A 20,175-nucleotide genomic window follows, 5' to 3' on the forward strand; every position below is an offset into this window, starting at 1 on the left:
GACAAAGATCAATTTATGAGGAGTGACAATATTTGATAATGGGTTGTAAATTAGCGGAAGTGTTAAGCTGACTGAATTGCATATTTGGTATTGTAGTGAAATTTGGCATTGATGGAATAGGTAGCCTTTGTTTTGGATTTATTTATTAATCAAAATCCATCTTTCATTTCAGAAAGAATATTATCAGTTCATTTAAGACGAAAAAGACCTCTCAGACTTCTATTGGTCAGTTCACATGAAGAGAGATCCTCATATGTGTTTGTCCTTTTACACAGTAATTTTACTTTTTTCCAGGAGGAAATTTATGTACTTACCACAGGATGTCATTTCATCTGTTTCATCGCCACAGTCATTTTCCCTGTCACACAGCCACGATGTTGGAATACAGCGTCCATTCCCACAAGAAAATTGGTCAGCCTGACATGTTCTTGCTGTCAAGACAAAACACTCCAAAAATGCAAGGGAAGTGGACTAAATCTGTTAGGTCACTCAGTGCATGTCTGTACATAGAAGCTGTAAGTCCAGAGGGTGTCTGCTGGCCTGGCTGCTCATTATACCTGACCTGACAGCATCACCCACTTCCTTTGATTTCAGACAAAACTGAGGTAATCTACAGGACTGTGCCCTAGCCCTGTACTTTATAATTCTTAATGATTTCTTTAGCAAATGACAAACTGAAGTTTTATATGTAATTATACAAAATCAGGTGATGAAAGAGCATTAGTGCTTGATAAAATGACATAAATGCTACAGATGAAGTAAACAAAAATCATGGCATAAAAATACCTAGGCTACAACAGGAATCTTAACTCACTCTTATTTGTGTAGCTTCTCTTTTATAACATAAACAATGATCTAGTGACATTCACATTTAGACTGAAAAATTATAATATAACATATGAGTGCAATGTGCCTGGCCACACCGTTCTTGCAATCTTTGCTTTCGAAAGTATGCGACGGTAACTATCCATTAAAGTAAAGGATATACGGTCTTTCTTCTGCAGAAATAAAGACCACTAAAAGAGATTATACTATGTAACCACAAATGATTTTAGAAGACAATGAATAGTAAAACTTGAATAAAAATCTACCTGACATAAAGCTGACACTACTTATGGTTGTTTTTATTCAAGATGTCAGCCCATAACTACAAGGTCAGTGATAGTGACATAGATTTTGATTAAAAATTTAAGCTTTTGAAGTTTGTCTATTCATATGTGAGTTCCACACTTAAAAAAAAAAAAAGATGAATATATTAGAAATTCCAGTAATAAAAGAATATTTTTTCCATTTCCTGTTATAAATTAACATTTTTCTTTTTCTTCCCAGAAACAGCCCAAAATATGCGAATATAAATGTAAAATCGTTCAAAGAAATTTTTTTTTTTTTTAACATCAGTAGAGTTTGCCACTGGAGGAACAAAGGAAAAAAAAGGAATACAAAATTCAACCCACAGCCAACTACAATACAGATGCAAAATATGATCTTCAAATAAGACTTATTCTACGGACATACAGTTGAATATCAAAGGATATCAAGATTTATTAAAATTTGCAATAACACTGTAGAGGTCATATAGACTCAATAGGTCTGTATCTGTGCTAGAGGGTTTTTTAGCCCATCCACACAAGTAACAACCAGCGAACAGGTTATTATATATATGAAATTTTAAATCAAGGAATATGAGTTCAGGGAATATTTTAATACACAAATGTATACTACCTATCACTGTATTTCTGTTAAAAAGAGACATGAGTTAGCCTGTATATTAGCTTGTGTATCTCGTATATCAGACATTTAATGATTGTTTAGTGTAGTCTACTGACCAGCCCTAAATATCACTTCCCTACATGCAAAGGACAGATTTGGAACTCCAAGATTTATTGTAGTGGAATCAGCAAACTGTCTTGGTCTTGAAATTTCCTTAAAAATCCAATATACAACCAATAAATTACAGACACCAAACAATTTCCAAGGTACCAAGGGGAAATTGAATAAATAATTATACTTTTGTCAGCATAAAACAAAATTTACTACTGAGATGGCACTCATCACAGCATGTTAACAAACAAAATTCTAACTGCCAATAAAGATTTAGCAGGGACAAATCTGCACCCAAGCAGTGCTTTGACAGTCAACCCATATGGATAGATTAAGTGCTAAATTAATTCAGAAAGCACAGTCAAGCACAAGGCTTAAGTAAAATATAATTTGCATTCCAGCCTTAGTAGCAACAAAATATGAATTAGTTTAAAATGGCAATAATCAGATTACTAGTAGCAGACTTGTTCAGTTCAGCTCAAAGCAGATTTGAATTGTTTATTGAACTGAAGTTAGGAAAGTATGCACAGCCAAGTAAAGTTTTTACCTGCACAGGTTTTATTTGATTCATCTTCATTATTACCACAGTCATTAGCTCCATCACAAAGCCACCTCTTGGGAATGCAGCGATTATTCTGGCACTTGAATTGATCATCAGGACAACTATGATTGACTGAGGGGAGAAGGGAGGGGGAAAAAAAAAGCTTTTCCTAAGAACATAATCAGAGAAAAGCAGCTGAAAAAAATACAATGAATGTATTTACTGGTGATGTAGTTAGTATGATTAGCCAGTATTTATAATCACCATGATAGAGAAAATATTCAGCAATCCAGTCTTGAAGGATAGGATAAGATATGTAGCAGGATTTTACAAGTACAGATAAAAAGATGTCTAACGGACATGGATAAAACTCCAGTTCCCAAAGGTTTAACAGAATGCAAGGTATCACCCTGTGTGTCTCACATATATTATCAATTAAACCCATAAGTTTAACATTATTTGAGTTATACCAGTTAATACTACCTGAAAATACAATCATAACCATCCAAAAATTTTGTTTTGTTTTGTTTTTTTGGAGGATAGAGATGGAGATTTACAGTTCAAAACTTCAGGTGAAAAGCACTGCATATAAACAATAGAGATGTGAACCATGAACTAGTTTAGTCCTAACAAACCCCATAGACTAATATTTCAATTGTTCATTCCAACAACATTATAATATATATATATACACACATATTCCTGCAATTCTGTAACTCAGAATGCCGATATGCCTTGAACAAGCAATTAAATTACAGCAATTTACTCAGACAAAATGTAGGTGTATGTGCATGTGTGTTTATAAACATATACAAATAATCTGTCAGCAAAGGAACTACCATGATTTAACAGCGTTCACAATTTAGCATGTATCCCCATGCTACCTAGTATCTATTTAATTATTACCTACAATATGCTTATTCGTATCAGTAATATGAGCTTAACTGTAATTATAATAAAACAGCATTGACAAACAACAGACTACTCTTATATGAGAATTAATTTTAAATAGAAGCAAAGAAAATATTAAAGATATTGGCCAAGCCTACAAAACCCCCAAATTTCTTCTTTTATAGATCAAATCTTCAGTAGCTTGTGTGATACAACAGAGCAGCAGCTCCATTATATTTAAGAACAGCAGGCTATCTACCTAACTCCATTTCATCCACTTCATGGATTCATCTAAAATGTGAAAGTCCTTTTTCAACATACTAGCATTTATTTAGTGTGAGAAAGATGTGCTGTTCCAATATGTAGGAACTGGAACAAGTTTCTCTAAACAAAATCACTGAAGGCTCAGTTTCTAGAAGCTGTACCCACTTCCGTAGCAGTTCTCTATGCACAAGGTTTCACCATTCATCTTTTCCTAAATGCATTGAATCAGACATGGATTCACATAATACTTCCAAAACTTTACTTATGCTTAAGATGTAACTACAAAGTTTCACATGCTTATTTATGCATGAGATCATATTTGGTCCTTTTCCAACACCTACAAAAAGGAGTTGAAAGATATCTGCATAGGATCATCTTGAGTTGAACAGGAAATATTACATTTTCTTTAGTGTACTTTAATTCAGGTCCTACTCTGGGACAGGTCAGGTCAGGGATGCGTTATTTTTTCCAAGATAAAAAACAAAAATATTGGAATAGAAAAGTAAAAAAAAAAGGGGGGGGTAGAATATTTTTAAAAAATTAATACAGATACGTGCAAAAACACAAACAGTGTTGGATCCATCATTCGCCATCAAGTCCACATTTCTGTTCTGTATAAATAACCTTAGGAATAATAAAAAAAAAATCCTTGAAGTAATATATATAAATTGAGAGTAATTTAGTCATAGAGATATGCCGAGACCTTGCTAATATGCTGATATGTGCCATCAACCCATGAATAAAAATATTGAAGGCAGCAAGAATAAAGGCTATTTCACAATAGGTTTAAAATAAAAATAAATCCTTATTGAATTGCAAATGTAGATGACTTAACACTGATCTCTCATGAGTCATTAAATTAATCAGTTTCTCGATGTCACCATACAATTACTATTTAATGCTAAATAAAACAACAAATATGTCTCCATTTACCCCAAAATGTAATTGTATACACCAAGACTATAAGCAATCTTTAGTGCTAATATGGTTGAATTAACAAAAATGATTTATTTAAACCATATATTATATGCATCTACTTAAGCATGTTCATTTCTGGGTAGCCTATACATGGATGAAGAACGTATCTTTTCCTCAGCAGAAATCACTACCTATTCCTGAAGGCTAGGAAATTTGTTATTTTACTTGTCACTTAAATTAGACTATTTTTAACTTTTCACACAGAGCTAAAATTTTTATCTGGTACAAACACGAGTACTGCAGAACTGTGGTCTAACAAGATTTTTCAGACACTTCTTCATTTAAAAATAAAGAAGTAGCTCTTTACTAACATATATTTTTTAAGTACTCAAGACAATAAGAACACATTGATCTGAGCTACCTGAGGGCCTGCTCAAATTTCAAGATGAGATCCAAAATAGTCATTATACCTTTGGAATATTAAGTATTTATCTGAATATTCAGAATGACAGCCAGAAGGATTTTTCAAAGTGCATAGAGAGAATACACATTTGCTTTCCATTCATTCAAAACCAAGTCAGTAGATATGTATTTATTAGCAGGGAATGTATATACGGGAGAAGAAAGGCAGCGTTTTTAAAGGGGGGGGAGAGAAATGTTAGTATTGGTATGAATCAGAATGTGAGTGTGAAAGCACAAAAGAAACATTTGAGTGGCATGGGTTGATGGCACTTATATCAGCATATTAGCAAGGTCTCAACATATCTATATGCAGCTTCTCAAAAATCCAGATCAGGAAAACAAAGGACAGTCTAAAACCACATTACACGAAGGGCAAACTGAAGTCATTGAGTGATGATGTTGAGAAGATAAAAAGCAGGACTGGTGCCGTAAGACATTCAAATAAAGAGACAAAAGACAATCAGCGTCTGATTCTGAAGGGCATAGAAGAAACATTCAAGAATCAGCACATGGTTGCCAACCTGAGACGGATCCAGGAAATACGATGAGGATTCAATCGTTGGCATCACTTGTCCTCCACATCACTCGCAAATAATACTGGAGAAACTAGATGGACATGTGTCTTATGAGTAACTGAGAATTTGAGAATGTGTATGAGTGAAATCTGTTTTTTGTTTAAAGTAATAATGACCTTCCCCTCTTAAACAGTCTGGTACTAAGCTCTACTACATAAGTAGAAGGTTGCTGCTAAAACATTGCTATTTCCTTAAAGAAGAATGCCATCAAGTTTCTCTATTTTTATCAATATAAAATGAGGTAAACAGATAAACAAACAGAAATAGAATAACAAAGGGAATAGAGATACAAGTTGCTAAGTGCATAACCAAAATATTATACCACAGTAAGCAAGGATTTGGACAACTTGTCTAATGTTTCTAAAACTGTGCATATTAATTTCAATGACCATATATACCTCTGTTGTTTACTTATGCTGAAAATTTATGTGTCAAAAGGTGAAAATGCAACACACTGTCAAGTACAGTGGGAAAAAGCAGTTATTCAAGAGTGAACAGGCTATCTCACAAACCAGTTTTTCTAACTACCAAATATCATGGAAAGGATGAAGACTTCTGAAAGCACAGAACTTATGTAAATACTGTCAGCTTGTTCTTCCACTTGTAGTAAATACACATGCTCTGCTTATTGTATGCTAATGACAAGATCTGAGGTAATACAACAAGAGCAGCAAACTATATACAGTATCATTTCAAACGCTGGCTTAACAAAAATCTCAAGGTCTTTTCCACCTACTTACCCCTCCACAGTTTCTTTTTTAGAAGTTTAACATATATCTGGAAATAAACAGTATTAAAATGAAAGGACACCTTGCTGGCTTATCCCTGACATTTCAGTAGCTTTTATCTTTGACCTTTCTACCTATTCTTCCTATTGGAATTAACATAGAGGGAGTGTGATGTGGATGGCACAAGAACTCTTTATGAGTGTTTTGTGTGGAGGGTGCAAGAACACTGCAAGTAAAGACTAATCGAAGGCAGTAAGGTATTCCAACTCTCATAATACTTAGGAAGCAATCTAGTTTGGAATGTGACTGGAGAAAAAAACAACCCTGTTACTAGCCATCTGATAAAAATTGAAGACTTCTTTTAAAATCTGACTTTAACATTAGAGATATAGAAATTACTTCAGATGGTATTTAAGTTTTTGCCCATACACATTCACCATATATATTCACTAATATGTTGTGTATTCATAATTGCAAATATTTTAGACTAAGTCAAAAAGAACTATTTATGTTATTATAGCAACTGAAAGGAGATTACTATTATCATACTAGCTGCTTAAACTGTATCTCACATACAGATTTGGGAATAGATTATGATTTCATTTGTACCTGTATAAATCCTGAGTATTACACACGTTGATCAATGAATTATTCTAAATTACACTAATGGGAATGAGAATCAAGTCAACTATCTATACCAAAAGATTTTCCGTTTCATTGTCGTCATTAGTTGAACTCCTTAAATAAGTCTAAGAATTCCTAGTATTCAAGTAAGATGTTAGTAAAAACTACTATTCAAAACAATCAACTGGATTCATGTTTGGAAAAGTACTATAATTTAAATCTGTAAGGACTACTACACGCAGCCACCAAAACATATAAATGCAAGAAGGAAGCAAAACTAATTAGGTAACAGCCATGCAGAAAAGGACCCAAGACTTACCAAGGATCACAAGCTTGGTATGTATCAACAACATCAGACCAATGTGAACCAGGCAAGAATCACCAAAGGATGTATAAATAGGACTGTCATCCATTAGTCACAAACTCCTTCAGCCTAGTCAGCTTCACAAATGCCTCAGCAGAAGTACATATATCCGGTTTTGGACACCCAACCCCAAGAAACAATTGGCAAAGTTCAAAGAGCAATGAAATGTAAAAAACTATCTACTAGGAAAGAGAACAGATGGGGGTTGTTTTGTCTAGAAAAGATAAGAATGAGAGACCATGATAAGAGTTTTTGGACACCCAGAACAATGCTGCACTGCAGAAAAGTATAATCAGTTCTTCATGCCTACAATGGATAGGAAGATAAATATTGTATTTTCATTTTGGCAAAGATTTGGTTTAGATAGATGATCTAATGATAGAGATGGTAAGCACTGAGACATGCCAAGTAGGGAAAGAGATGAGTTTTCACTGCTGCAACTCTAACTTTATTTTAGGCTAAGTAGCTTCCACGAATGACACAGATATCCAATTGGTACGTTTTCTGATTCTTTGTTTCAACATTAGGCCTCCTCTACAGAAAAAAAAACAATACAGCTCCAGTAAAACTGTATTTTTAAATACAAAATACAACTCACTGAAAACTGGAAATGCTTGAGAAAAATACATGAACTGCAAAGGGGAAAAATTTCAAGAAAATTTAACAAAGAAGACAAAACAGGCAATTACCCACGGCGCGTATTCAAGTTTGCCTAAAATACATATAATTCAGGTAACATTAAGTCCTCCAGCTTTTGCAGAAAATGCTTGAATTTATATAGAAGCATTTTCTACAAACAATAACAAGGCACTGTAAGCTAGCATGCCTTTAGTCAAACTTTAATATTCTGGGTTTGTCTAACTTATATGAGTGTCGGTTAAATGATCCTGTGTTTCCAAAGCACCTTAAGACCCTAAGGTGACAAACAAACAGTACATTATCAGTAGTATGTCAGATTCATTTCCACTGACAGGAGGCATACAGAATTGTCTTTCTGAAAAATGTTTTATGATTATTGAGAAGCAAATCCCTTTCTTTGCACATATATCTGGTCCCACTTACCCTCTCTACGATACAGAAGAAAACCAGGGAAGCTTTAAAGCATCTTCTGATCTTGCACTCTACTTTCTTGGACTCTCTTCAAGACTTCAATGCCAACAGTCAATGAAGTGTTTAATAACATTACGCTCAGTAATTGTCTGTTGTGTAGTTAAATCTATTGTCTTCATTTTGCAAGCAATAATTCTGTACGTGCAGGTGACACCAAATTAGGGGACTAGCTGATACACATGAGAACAGAGCTGCCATTCGGAGGGACCTAGACAGGCTGGAGGAAGGGGATCTTATGAAAGTCAACAAGGAAGAATGCAAATAATCCCCGGCATACAGGCTGGGTGCTGGCTCTGTGGAAAAGGACTCGGGGCTCTTGGTTGACAGCAACCTGAACAAGGGCCAGCAGTGCGCCCTGGCAGCAAGGAAGGCCCACAGCACCCTTGGCTCTAACAACAGGAGCACAGCCAGGCGAGGAAAGTGATCATCACCCACATCTAGACTACTACAGTTGTGGGCCCCTGTGACAGTGTGCCTCCTCCCGCCCCCAACCTGACCTTTCACCCGTAACCCTGGTCAAGACCTGACTGCTCAGACAATAACCACCAGTAGCGGTCGTGATGGCTGCATCCGGCTCAAATTGGACCCTGAGGAGACAGATAACAGTACAATAGCCAAGGGCTAATTCAGCATGCGCCAACCAAAATATGGTTGGCATGAAAATATGACTACGAGTCAACCATCTTACCCCACAAACAGGGGACAGCCCAGAGCCCGCTGAGCTCTCCTGCATGGCAGCGGGCTGCATGCCAGGACCTCCCCTTGAGCAGGGACACCTCTCAAGGTTACTCCTCGAGGCTGAGAGATTCCTTACCCGCAACAGATCCTCGGTAAGCGACTAATAGCACGCTGAAACTTTGCAGACTTTGCTAAGTTGCATCTTGGATTAATTGTGTACATGATCCTTTAGACACAAACCGTTGACCAAGTCTGGGACTAAGATTGGATCCAGCTGCGCCCAGACTCCTCTGAGGAGGAGTTTGGAAAGCAAGGGGGTCCACTCTGAACCTCACTACTCAACAGGAGGGTCTCCTTGACGATTCTGTCTAACCCTGTCTTCTATGCAGTAAATAACCGAGTGTACCTTGCCATTGAACCTTGTTAAACCACTGCCTTATTTACCATCGATCTCAGTAAATCATATTGCTGCTTCTCTCTTACGAGTGAAGTGCATCACTCATCCGCAACAGCCCCCCAGTACAAGAAAGACATGAATAAACTGGAGTGAGGGCTACCAAGATGGCAGCCCTTCTCTCTTCAGCCTGGAAAAGAGCTTGAGGGGAAAAAAATTATCAACTTTCCCATACCTCTGAAGAGGTTATTGAGTAGACAGAGCCAGGCTCTTCACGGTGGTGCACGATGGGAGGACGAGAGACAACAGACAAGAATTGAAACAATAGACATTCAGACTGGATATAATGAGAAACATTTTCACCATGAGGACAGTCAAGCAGTAGCAGAGGTTGTTCAGACAGTTTGTGCAGTCTCCATCCCTGGAGATTTTCAGGACCTGACTGGATAAAGCCCTTAATAACCTAGTCTGACCTCAAGGCTGATTCTGCTTTTAGAAGAAGCTTGGACTAGAGACCTTCTTAGGCCCCTTCCAACCTGAATTATCCTATGACCCTTGTTAAAAAAAGCACAATAGTGGGAAACAAAGCAAAAATAACTACACTTAAAGAAGTATAAATGACAATATCAAAATCAAAAGATGACTGATGCACTGTTCTTGTACTGTGCTATGAAACCAGCACACAAATGCAATTTAACAGGATTACTATTATTATATACAGGAAAAGAAGCAAATTAAACATTACACGAATTACTTCATGATTATTTCTTTTTTCTGACTTCACTCAGACTTAATATTTAACATAGAAATAGATTATCTTGTTCACAATTTTTAAAATAATTTATGAGGTATGGTTTAAAATGTAAAAGAGTACATACAGCAAACATTCGAATGTTCATCACTGCCATCCAGACAGTCATCATCTCCATCACAGCGCCAGCGATCCTGGATACAGCGCTTATTGTTACACTGAAACTGTTCAGCTTTGCACAGCTGTGGCAGCACTTCTCCAGGTTTAACTAAGAAAAACATCCAAGAAGCCCATATGTTTTATCAGTTTGACAGATACAGAATGCAATACTACCTGTATATAAATAGATACAAATTCTTTTGCTATTACTCTTCAGAATACTTTGTAGTAAACTTCTTATATTTAAAGTAATTCCACCTGAAGCTTGTAGCAGCATGCATATCTGAGTGTATGGTTGAGGGAACGTATTTTTAACAAGTTGGAAAACTCAAAACAGAATGCCACTCAAACTGTTTTTTAAATTCATGCTCAGACAACAGACACTAAAAATTGTAAAGTAATTGTAATAGCTCATTGACAATGAGCAGAAAATTTTTTTTACAGATACAGACGAAATTCTGATGCTAGCTAAAGGGCCAGAAAATGATTGCTGAAAAACTGATTCCTGGATCCAAGCAACAACTCAAGACACCTAGATTATGCACTGGTACAGACTCAGCAAAGGAGGAAGGATAAAATTCTACTGAGGTAGAATTAAGTAGCAAGCTACAAGTTTATTGATAAACTCAGGCAGATACATTCCTCAACACAACGTTCAGAATGCTTCATGTGCAAATACAACACATCACTCTATAACCCTGTAAACATCAAAGTCTTTGGAAAGAGCTGGGTATTGAAGTGTTTTGGGAAAAAGCAGGAAACCTGCTTCATTCAGATCTGAAAACATCTAAACTCTTTTCCTAGTGCTTACAATCCATCTTACCAGCAAGAAGTCCACTTTTCAGAATTCTATGCTAAAAATAAATAGTTGTCTTTGGTAACTGTGATGGATCTGCAAGGCATGCATTTGGGTAAAGTTCTCCATGACTGTGAACTCAATAACATTCAACACATTATGAAATAATTCTTTCACTTTACTCAGCACTACTACAGCTATAGCTGGAGACTGATGTAAAGTTTTACACACTACACTCAAGAAACATATGAATCAATGAGAGAGAATTCTGAATATATTACAAATATTAAGTCTAAACATTTAGTAAGTTACCTATAGTAAATGTATTATCTGATGAGTTATTACTTTTAATTGAAAATCTCACATTTTGTTATGAACACAAAGATCTTTTACCAGTGTTTCAATGAAGACATCCAAGGAATAGATGCAAGAAAGAGAATGCAAGATTTGAATCATCTATGTCAGGACTTATTATATATAAAAATATCTGCTTGACATGTTTTATGAACAGTTTCAGCACGAGCACTTGCTATGCCAGATTTCAATTTAAAATATTTAGTCCATGTAGTATTCTGAAACCAGTTAATATTGATTGACATTTTTTGACATTTCTGATATTCTATAAAATACAAAGGAGGCCTGTGAAGTATTTCAGTGTTTTATCATATCAGACATCATGAAACATTTTCCAATGCATTTCCATGCTCAAATATTATACACTTAATATTTTGTCTTTTTTAAATCCTTACTACATTTAACAATCTGTCTTCAATTAGAAAGTTTATTCAAGGAATAGCTGTTTGTCCTACAGAACTACAAAAAGCCTCTAGGAGATTTCATGTTTTTGTTTTATTTTCAGATCTAACTTTATCCCTTTACAGCAATATCAACCTAGATATTCATTAAAAAGTCTTACTCATGCAGGTTGTATTGTTTTCCTCCAAAAGCTGATTATCAGCACAGGCACAAACTCTGCCTCCAGGAATGGCTAAACAAAGAGTGCTGCAGCCTCCATTATTAACACGACACGCATTATCACCTGTAAAAGTGAAAGAGCAACTTTAAAACTAACAGCCATGCTAAAAGAAGAAGGTATTTTGAGAATGCAAGAACATTAAAAAAAAAAAAAAACTTTCTACAATTATTTTCTGTTTTAGAGAACATCATTCCTGTAGTTTGGTTCCCACAGGTTGTAACACTACCATAAGGTTTTAGTTACAGGTTGCAATAACTTGTAAAAATAAAAAAAACAATTTCAGCATCAGCTCACAACATTCTTGCCCACATGAGGAATGAGAAGAATAAATATTACAAAATATTTAACATGACCCAGCTACACATGCTGAAAGACCACCATGTATGTAGTAGTAAGAAATATTGGTGGGGGGTCAGGGAGAAATAGTCTGATGTCTATATTCTGCAGCTACACAAGTTAAAATAATCTGACCGCACAAGGCAGACTAAGAAAAAAACAAAAAAGAAACAAAAATTAAAAATGTAATCAGTTCTATGGCAGACAAGAACACCAGGCAGCTATTCCACTACTCTTCTCTGAATCCATCTGCTATTTCCTTGCCTTCTTTTCCTCTGTCGATGTTTCTTCCCCAAAGCCCTGTGTTGTTCACATGAAGATACTGACAGTTGTCAAACATTTCTATCATCTGTCAGGGGCTGCTGCATCCTCGCCACCTCATTTCTTGGACAAGCGTATTTACAACCAAAGCCCACTGAAGCAAAAGTTACAATTTCCGTTTATGTCACTTTGGTCATGACCTAATTGTGGAGATACACACTGCCAAGGGCACTCCACTTCTCATGATCAAAGCTCTGTGAATTCCAGGAGTTTGTGTTAATTAACTATGCATGTCCAGGCAAGGTACAAAACTTCAGAATCTCAAGTCTGCTGAGTCTTAAAAATAGAACTACTCTCTGATCTTCTTGTCCAAGTATAAAACAGGTGTTCTTTCCTCTGCTCCTCCTTTTAGGTCCACAAAACATTAACTGACTTCCTGGGTTAAAATAAATTCTATGTGATCTCCTCCTCCTCTCAGCACAACCACTTATTTTTTCCACAGAAAAGTTTCTCGTAGAGCTAGCAGCAAAGACACATATCAAACAGTTCTATCCTGTCAGAGCTATACTTGCATGCTCAGAGAAACACGTGCACATTTTTAAATGAAAATCAGATAACCAGCAAATATTTAAAAATTTTCAAAACATCAGCATTTTCTAATTTTAAGATGTACCTCCATATACCTTAGCATACAGTCCTTCAGCACTCCGTAATAACTTACTCCCAGACTTTTATTTGACCCATCATACATCACATCTCAGAAGCAAATGTGTCCTACACTCCATTAACACCCCACTGAACATTCAAATAAGCTTGTGTAAAACAATACAGCCTGTTAGATTAGAGGGGCAATGGCCCGGGAAAAGAAAAATGTAGTGATCTCAGAGATTCACTAAGGGGAAACATGCCGCGACAGCCAGTGCAGAAGACATTTTAGTCTTCTACCTCTGGACTTAGCAGCTGATTTGGGAACTTGCAACAGCTGCATTCATTTTTTAATTTACTTTTTTTTTTTTTAACATAAGGAATTTAAGTACCCAGCGAAGCAGTATAAGCACTAAGTATTTAAAGGAATCACTACATTCTCTCTTAGCAGACACAGCCCACAGTATCGCAAAGTTTTGCTAACTCAAGGGTAGATTTGGGGGCAAATTTTGTCTGAAACAAAAACCAGAAGTTATGTTTTTATGAAACACTGGAAGTAAAAGAGAGTACCTGAAAAGCATCTGTGGTAAGAGATGCATTGTCATACAACACTTCACATTGTGATGACCTTGACATAGCACAGTAGTGAACCCATATTACAGTTTATTTTACATATTGAAAAAATATGTTAAAATATGAGAAAGGAGAATATTTCAGCATTACCTCCAAACTCATAAAACCAACTGCAAGATGGCTGCCTGGACCTCCATACTCCATAATGAAATATTAACCTCAGTGGCTTTCTCTGAGAAAGGCTAGCATGATAGAGACTAGTCAGAAGCAGAGGGAAGACTTCATACTTCGGTGTTATAAAGAAAATCACTAAGGGTCTCAGATGGTAAAGTGAGACATTGCAAAAAGCAGTTTTCCCAAGGAGAAACAAACTGGTAGACATACTTTGGGGAAGACAGACACCTTCTCTACCTAAAAGAACATTAACTACATCTATTAACTCTTGAAAGAAACACATATAGTGAACTTGATAATGAAGCATAAAATTGAATAACCCTATATATGCCATTTTATACAATTTGAAAACTTAACTGTGTTTCTCCCCTTTGTAAATCACCAGTCAGTTTTTTTGCAGATAAAACTGATAGACAGAACAAAAGCATTCAAAAAATACTTAGTATGTAAGGTGTATAAACCCCACACATAAGTCTAGGGCTACATATAGGCAAAATATTTAGCCAGTCTATATTGGTAAAATAATCATTATACCTTATTTTCATAGATAAGTGTATTATTTATACACACACACAAATGCCTCTAACAAATATAAAGCATTTTCCCTCTATCTATGAATGCTAAGTATTTTTTTTTCTAGTGTTTTAGTCTATCTACTCTGTACTAGCTTTATCAATTGCTTTGTAAGACACTCATTGACTTAAAAAGGGTAGAGACACAGAGCTTCCAGGTGGTAAGAATGGATGTAAACAAGACACTATATCACATCCAAATCTAAGGGTGAAGACACTGAAAATTCAACTAAGCTTTATGTACAGGGACAAACTACCTATGAATAGGTTCTCTAAATAATAATAATAATAATAATAATACACTGGCCATTATAGTTGAGCAAAGCATATTTTAAGTTGTATCTACAGTAAGTAACATTCCCACAAATGCTGACTTTTACATTTTCTTCATTTTTGTTTCACATACAAAACCAAATGTAACAAAACTGCCAATATCTAAGGGGCTCAGGTTTTCTGTAGGAATTGGAAATACTGCTCTACATGTCAAAAATGATAACCCAATAGGCCTGATGTTCTTCTTTTTGAGATCTATATAAATATTAATATTTAACATGGTCAACATTGAAACAGTATTTTATTTACACTATACTCATTCCTGATGTTTAGTTTTATGCTTTTTATCTCTGGTAAACTATGTTTTCACTAGAGAGAGCAAATATTCAAAGCACATGTAAATGCCCCATGCAGTAAACAGGTTCCTAATTTTCTTCAGTGAAATACAATTGTCAATTAACCTGTGTGCTAAGAATTGCATTATCTAAACTTCATCCATGCTGTCCGATGGCCTTTTATCTCATTTCTCTACTGATACAAGTAGCAAGAAGAATGGATATTTCTGCCACCCTCAAAGGCCACCTAGTTTGACTCTGCATAACAGCACCAGGTGCTCTCAGCAGATTAAGTCACATGGTGCCAATGAAGACCAAGATGGGGAAGAAAAGTACGAAAATGAAAAGACAGACAGTATCTATGATCTTATTTGAGAAAAGGTAAATTCGGTATTATCTTCTATGTGCATAAGTCAATGCATATATACACTATCTGTTGTATTTTATATTTTCCTAATATCTCTTTCATGCACATGGTAAGCGGTCATAAAGATTGTGTAAATACACAGAAAAATGCAATTTGGTATAATATTATTACAATTTGTTTTTAATAAGTATGAGATGATCAATTTCAACATCAATAGACTGAAACTCTGAAAAGCATCTTTGTCATGCCATAATCCATCCATGCATTTTTTTTGTTCAGCTGGTATCCTCAAAAATATTAGAAAATTTGAGGGAAAATATCATTTTTTAATAGACCTTTGGAGAAACTGTATTAATTACTTATTAATACCTTGCTGCTTATGCGGATCATAAATCTGGAGCCCAAACAAAGGCGGTCTCTCACTTCTTAGCAGTGTCACATTCCTTGTAACCAGATCCAGCTGGAAAATAGACCCATTCATATAATCTGTCCAGTAAATATAGTTTCCATGATGTGACAGTCCAAACGGGTGATTCAGATCTTTTCCATTGTAGACTACCTGCAATTAGTGTTAAATGAGTATTATCAAGTTAAAATGATTATTGATTTTTATTAGCATACACTTCAGAGAGCATAAAATAGGAAAATAACAGAGAGAAGCACTTGTCCCCAAACATACAGATTTTACGCAATAAAAGCAAAGAAAGAGTCGAAAGTTGTGTTATGCACCAACATCAATAGTCAGCTTCAGAATATCTTATATATTCATATTAAGTGGCCCCTGTCAGATAATGCAAAAGAATGTAGGTAACTATGCAATCATTATGTTCAGTAAATATCTACCTTTCTTCCTAGGGATGAGACACGGATGTTTACATAAATTTGCATACTTCTCAACTATATCAGGTGTTTGCCACTTTTAAGATGTTGCTGAAATCCTCTTCTCCAGTAAACACAGATATCAGTCCCATAATATTGGAATGATTTCTACCTGAACTAGACTTTAATTCAGTAATTTTTTTTAAACCAACGGCAAAGAATAGTGTTCATGAGCTGCTTATCCTTGTACAAGAAGTTAAATGCATAGATTGCTTATTTATTTGTCGAAACTTCCTCTCTAATTTGGGCTGTGACAACTATAGAAAAATAAATGCCACAGTTTGTTCCCCAAATCAGACAAACTTTCTTCCACTTTTGGTCAATTAATTTATATAAAATAACAAATTACACCCCAAATCTTGTTTCTATTTTAGTGGCTGCAGGAAAGTTGTAAAACCGTGTCATTGCCATAGCTCCAGTCTCAGGATTCCTGCACAGGAATTGCTACTACCACCACACAGGAGCTGTCTGATAAAGAGAAGCAATTCAAACATATTTGTAATTCATATAGAATGAAAACAAAACTTTAAAATACTGTCAATATTTACCACATGAAAATTACTTTACTTTGAATTATTTAAAAAACAGAAAACAGCAAAACCCTAAAATATTTACTTTTGAAAACCCTGCCTTTATACTTCACCACAGCAGCCGCAGTGGAACCACTCCGTTCCAAACTCCTACTAGCTAGGCTCTGCGCTTGAACTGACGTCCAACAGTGTATCTACCTCGCCTCTAGGAACAGTGAAGCAGTTTATCAGATTCCTTGCCTTTTCTCTATTTAGAGACACGCACCAAGAGAAGAACAAGGAGATAAAACCACTAAAATACAACTAGGCTGAGGTGCCAAAATAGCATTTTCTTTTGCCTTTCCAATTTTCTTTTGGGGTTTGGATTTCTTTTGTTCAAAACCCCTCATTCCAGTAGCTCATTTTGATAAAAATTAATCCATCAATCAGTCATCCACCAGCTGCTGGTAGAATTCTTCTAAGATTTCCCTTTCCCCCCAAATCTTCACTAAGCAGACACTTAAAGTGTTTAAGTATTAAAAATGCTATTACCCCAGATATTTTTTGACCAGAATATCCTATAATTAACAACAAAGGATTTAATATCAAAAGCAAGTATCTTCTAGTTATTTTTAGCTATGTAAATTTTATACAAATGGCTACACATTTTATTCGAATCACAGGATTACAGCAAAATAACCTTTTTTAAAAAAAGGAACAATTCTGTGACATGCTTTGAAATAAAGCCTGCAAAGAGAGGTTGTTCTTAACATTCACCAGGTCTGAGGGGTGGCAGAAAAAGCAGTTCTCACTAATAGTTAGAGAAGCCTCTCTAAACTAGTGTAATCTACAGCAGCTGCATTTACCTTCTTAGACCTGTTCCAGCAATTCTAGAATTGTAGTATGCAAGGTTTTTTCACCAAAAAAATTCCTGCTCCCAGTGTGCTCATCCCCCTCCCTCCACGATGGGACCAGAGTGGATTTGGGGCAAAAGTAAAAGGACTAAATGTAAAATTTAACAGCTATTATGACAAACCACAACACTGCAGCATTGGAAAAGACTTCACAGCAGATCATCCAGTATAAAGCTTTTTAAAAGCAATATGTGTTTGTACATGGACAAGTCCCAAGGAGGACTGTGTCTACAGTTACTGTTCTCAATATCAGAGATCTGAATATTGGTCCTAGAAAGGCCATCATGCAGAGGGATTCATGAGCAAAGGATAAAAGAGAAATCACAACACACGTATGTTTTGTGACAAAATCCTTACTCAAATGTAAAAGGGCACTTCAACACCTGACATAAAAATCTCAAGTGTCAGGGTCCTAATTTTATGAAGCAGATTCCTCTCATTCCCCAAATTATCAGATTCCGGCTTGAGCTTCAACTGTTTTCCAGATGTCTGTTCCATGCTTGAGCTGAAAGCTAGTACTACTTCTACAAAACAACACACAGCTGCTGTACAGACTTGTAGCTAGGTATGAAAGCAATCAGTAACAACTAAAACAATATCTCTCCTTTATTGACTGGACTTTGCTGAGTCCTTCCCCTCCGCACATTACAACAAATGCTCAAAGAGGGCCTTGAGATTCATGGGAAGCAGCATAACTGGTTAAGCTATATAAAGCCTCTCTCTGGCAGAGCCAAAGGAATGTGTTAAATTTCTTTCTACTGGAAAGCTCTTTGTAGTTTGGTGGCTCAGTCAAAATACAATTCACTGACACATGAGAAAAAACAGATTTAAAAAACTCCCACAAAAATTAACTTCTTTGTCAGTCTCTAAAGTCAAGACAAAAATTTTAATCTACATTATGTTCTCATACGGGAGATCGCCAACGTCACTCTTTTCAACAGAGGTGACACTGAACATGCAGCAGGGTTATCCAGCCTTTAAAAAACTTGTATTTTTAACATAACACAATGAAGTTCAGGGAAAGAGCATGCCTGTTGCAAAACAGCGGTATTTTTCTTTTACCTTTCTGTCAGTTCCATTCAAAAATATCCTTTCAATGTGATCATAATAGGCATCACACCAGTATAATACATTGGCATTATAGTCCAGAGTTAGACCATTTGGCCATAGCATCTTTGATGTTACAAATATCTGCCGACTGTAGCCATCCATCCATGCCTTCTCAATTCTTCCCACACTGTCATCTATTTCATCTTCTTCCCAGTCTGTCCAATACATCCAGCTATGAAATTATAAAAATGAACATTCAGATACCATTTTAACCACCTGAATTATATTCTAAATCTGTAACAAATTTTGCAACTGCATACCCAAAAGTCAGTACAATTTTGTCTTTTGCATGTTTCTTTCCACTGCTATTTCTAAATGGATTACTCTTTATAACATGAGAAAAGTCCCTTTTCGTTAAGTGTCATTTCAGTAGCATCCAGTACACTTGGAAAGTAATGAATTATGTGAATATCAAATGGGTTGACATGAGAAGTGAAAGAATTGTTCGAGGCCTTGTTTAATCACAACAAAATTACGATTCTTTTTTAACCAGCAACTATTGACTTTGTCCCTAATTTCAAACTTCTAATTGGTATTTTTTTGGCTGAGTCTAATTTGCCTTTATGATGCAAATCTGCTTTTTATTATGCTTAATAGTATCAAAAAAGCTGCAATTCATGAATTAATTGCACTCTAGTTTAATAGCCACAGGATAACCTTGACATTCTGAGAGCTTCACATCCCATATGAAAGCAGCCAGATTACTCAAAAACTATTATGAGCAGAATGTCCCTTACAAAAATGTTTAGTAAGAGAAATGTCTAGAAAAAATATCTGGAAAAACAGCTAGTAGACAGTTTTAGCATACTATACACAGAAGTTTTATGGTACACAGTGGAGCAGTGTACATAACCCTAGATTTCCTTTACTGTTTCTTTCCTTATTGAATTAATCTGATTTTAAGCTTTTATTACAAAATTTGCTGGTAACAACTCTGATTCCAGTGATTTAAAATTTATAACTTATACAAAAGCTGAAAGCAGCAAATGTGCTAAGTACCACCAACTTTTGTAGAAAAACAGAGGTCTGTGGGGGAATAAATTGCACACAAGCTTGTATGCCAACTATTGAAACCTCAAAAGAGCATCCAGATCATGTGATGCACAGTAACATCAAGACATTGAAAATATCTACTACAGAAAAGACTTCTTTACTTTTAAGGTCAAATCTAGGAT

The 20,175-nt window shown here is 35.6% G+C and overlaps 1 protein-coding gene across 1 annotated transcript in view; it reads right to left on the reverse strand.

The window, feature by feature from the left end:
• The window catches only part of LRP1B (LDL receptor related protein 1B), a 572,531-nt gene that overhangs the window by 270,235 nt on the left and 282,121 nt on the right, over positions 1–20,175 (reverse strand). Inside the window, exons 13-18 of the mRNA XM_026088976.1 lie at positions 18,953–19,172; positions 15,958–16,147; positions 11,993–12,115; positions 10,249–10,389; positions 2,369–2,494; positions 315–431 (exon numbers count right to left, since the gene is read on the reverse strand). Coding sequence (XP_025944761.1) covers positions 315–431; positions 2,369–2,494; positions 10,249–10,389; positions 11,993–12,115; positions 15,958–16,147; positions 18,953–19,172 — 917 coding nt within the window. The remainder of the gene's footprint in view (positions 1–314; positions 432–2,368; positions 2,495–10,248; positions 10,390–11,992; positions 12,116–15,957; positions 16,148–18,952; positions 19,173–20,175) is intronic.

The sequence above is a fragment of the Apteryx rowi genome, unplaced genomic scaffold (genome assembly GCF_003343035.1).
Source record: "Apteryx rowi isolate R43461 unplaced genomic scaffold, aptRow1 scaffold_8, whole genome shotgun sequence".
Lineage (NCBI taxonomy): Eukaryota > Metazoa > Chordata > Aves > Apterygiformes > Apterygidae > Apteryx > Apteryx rowi.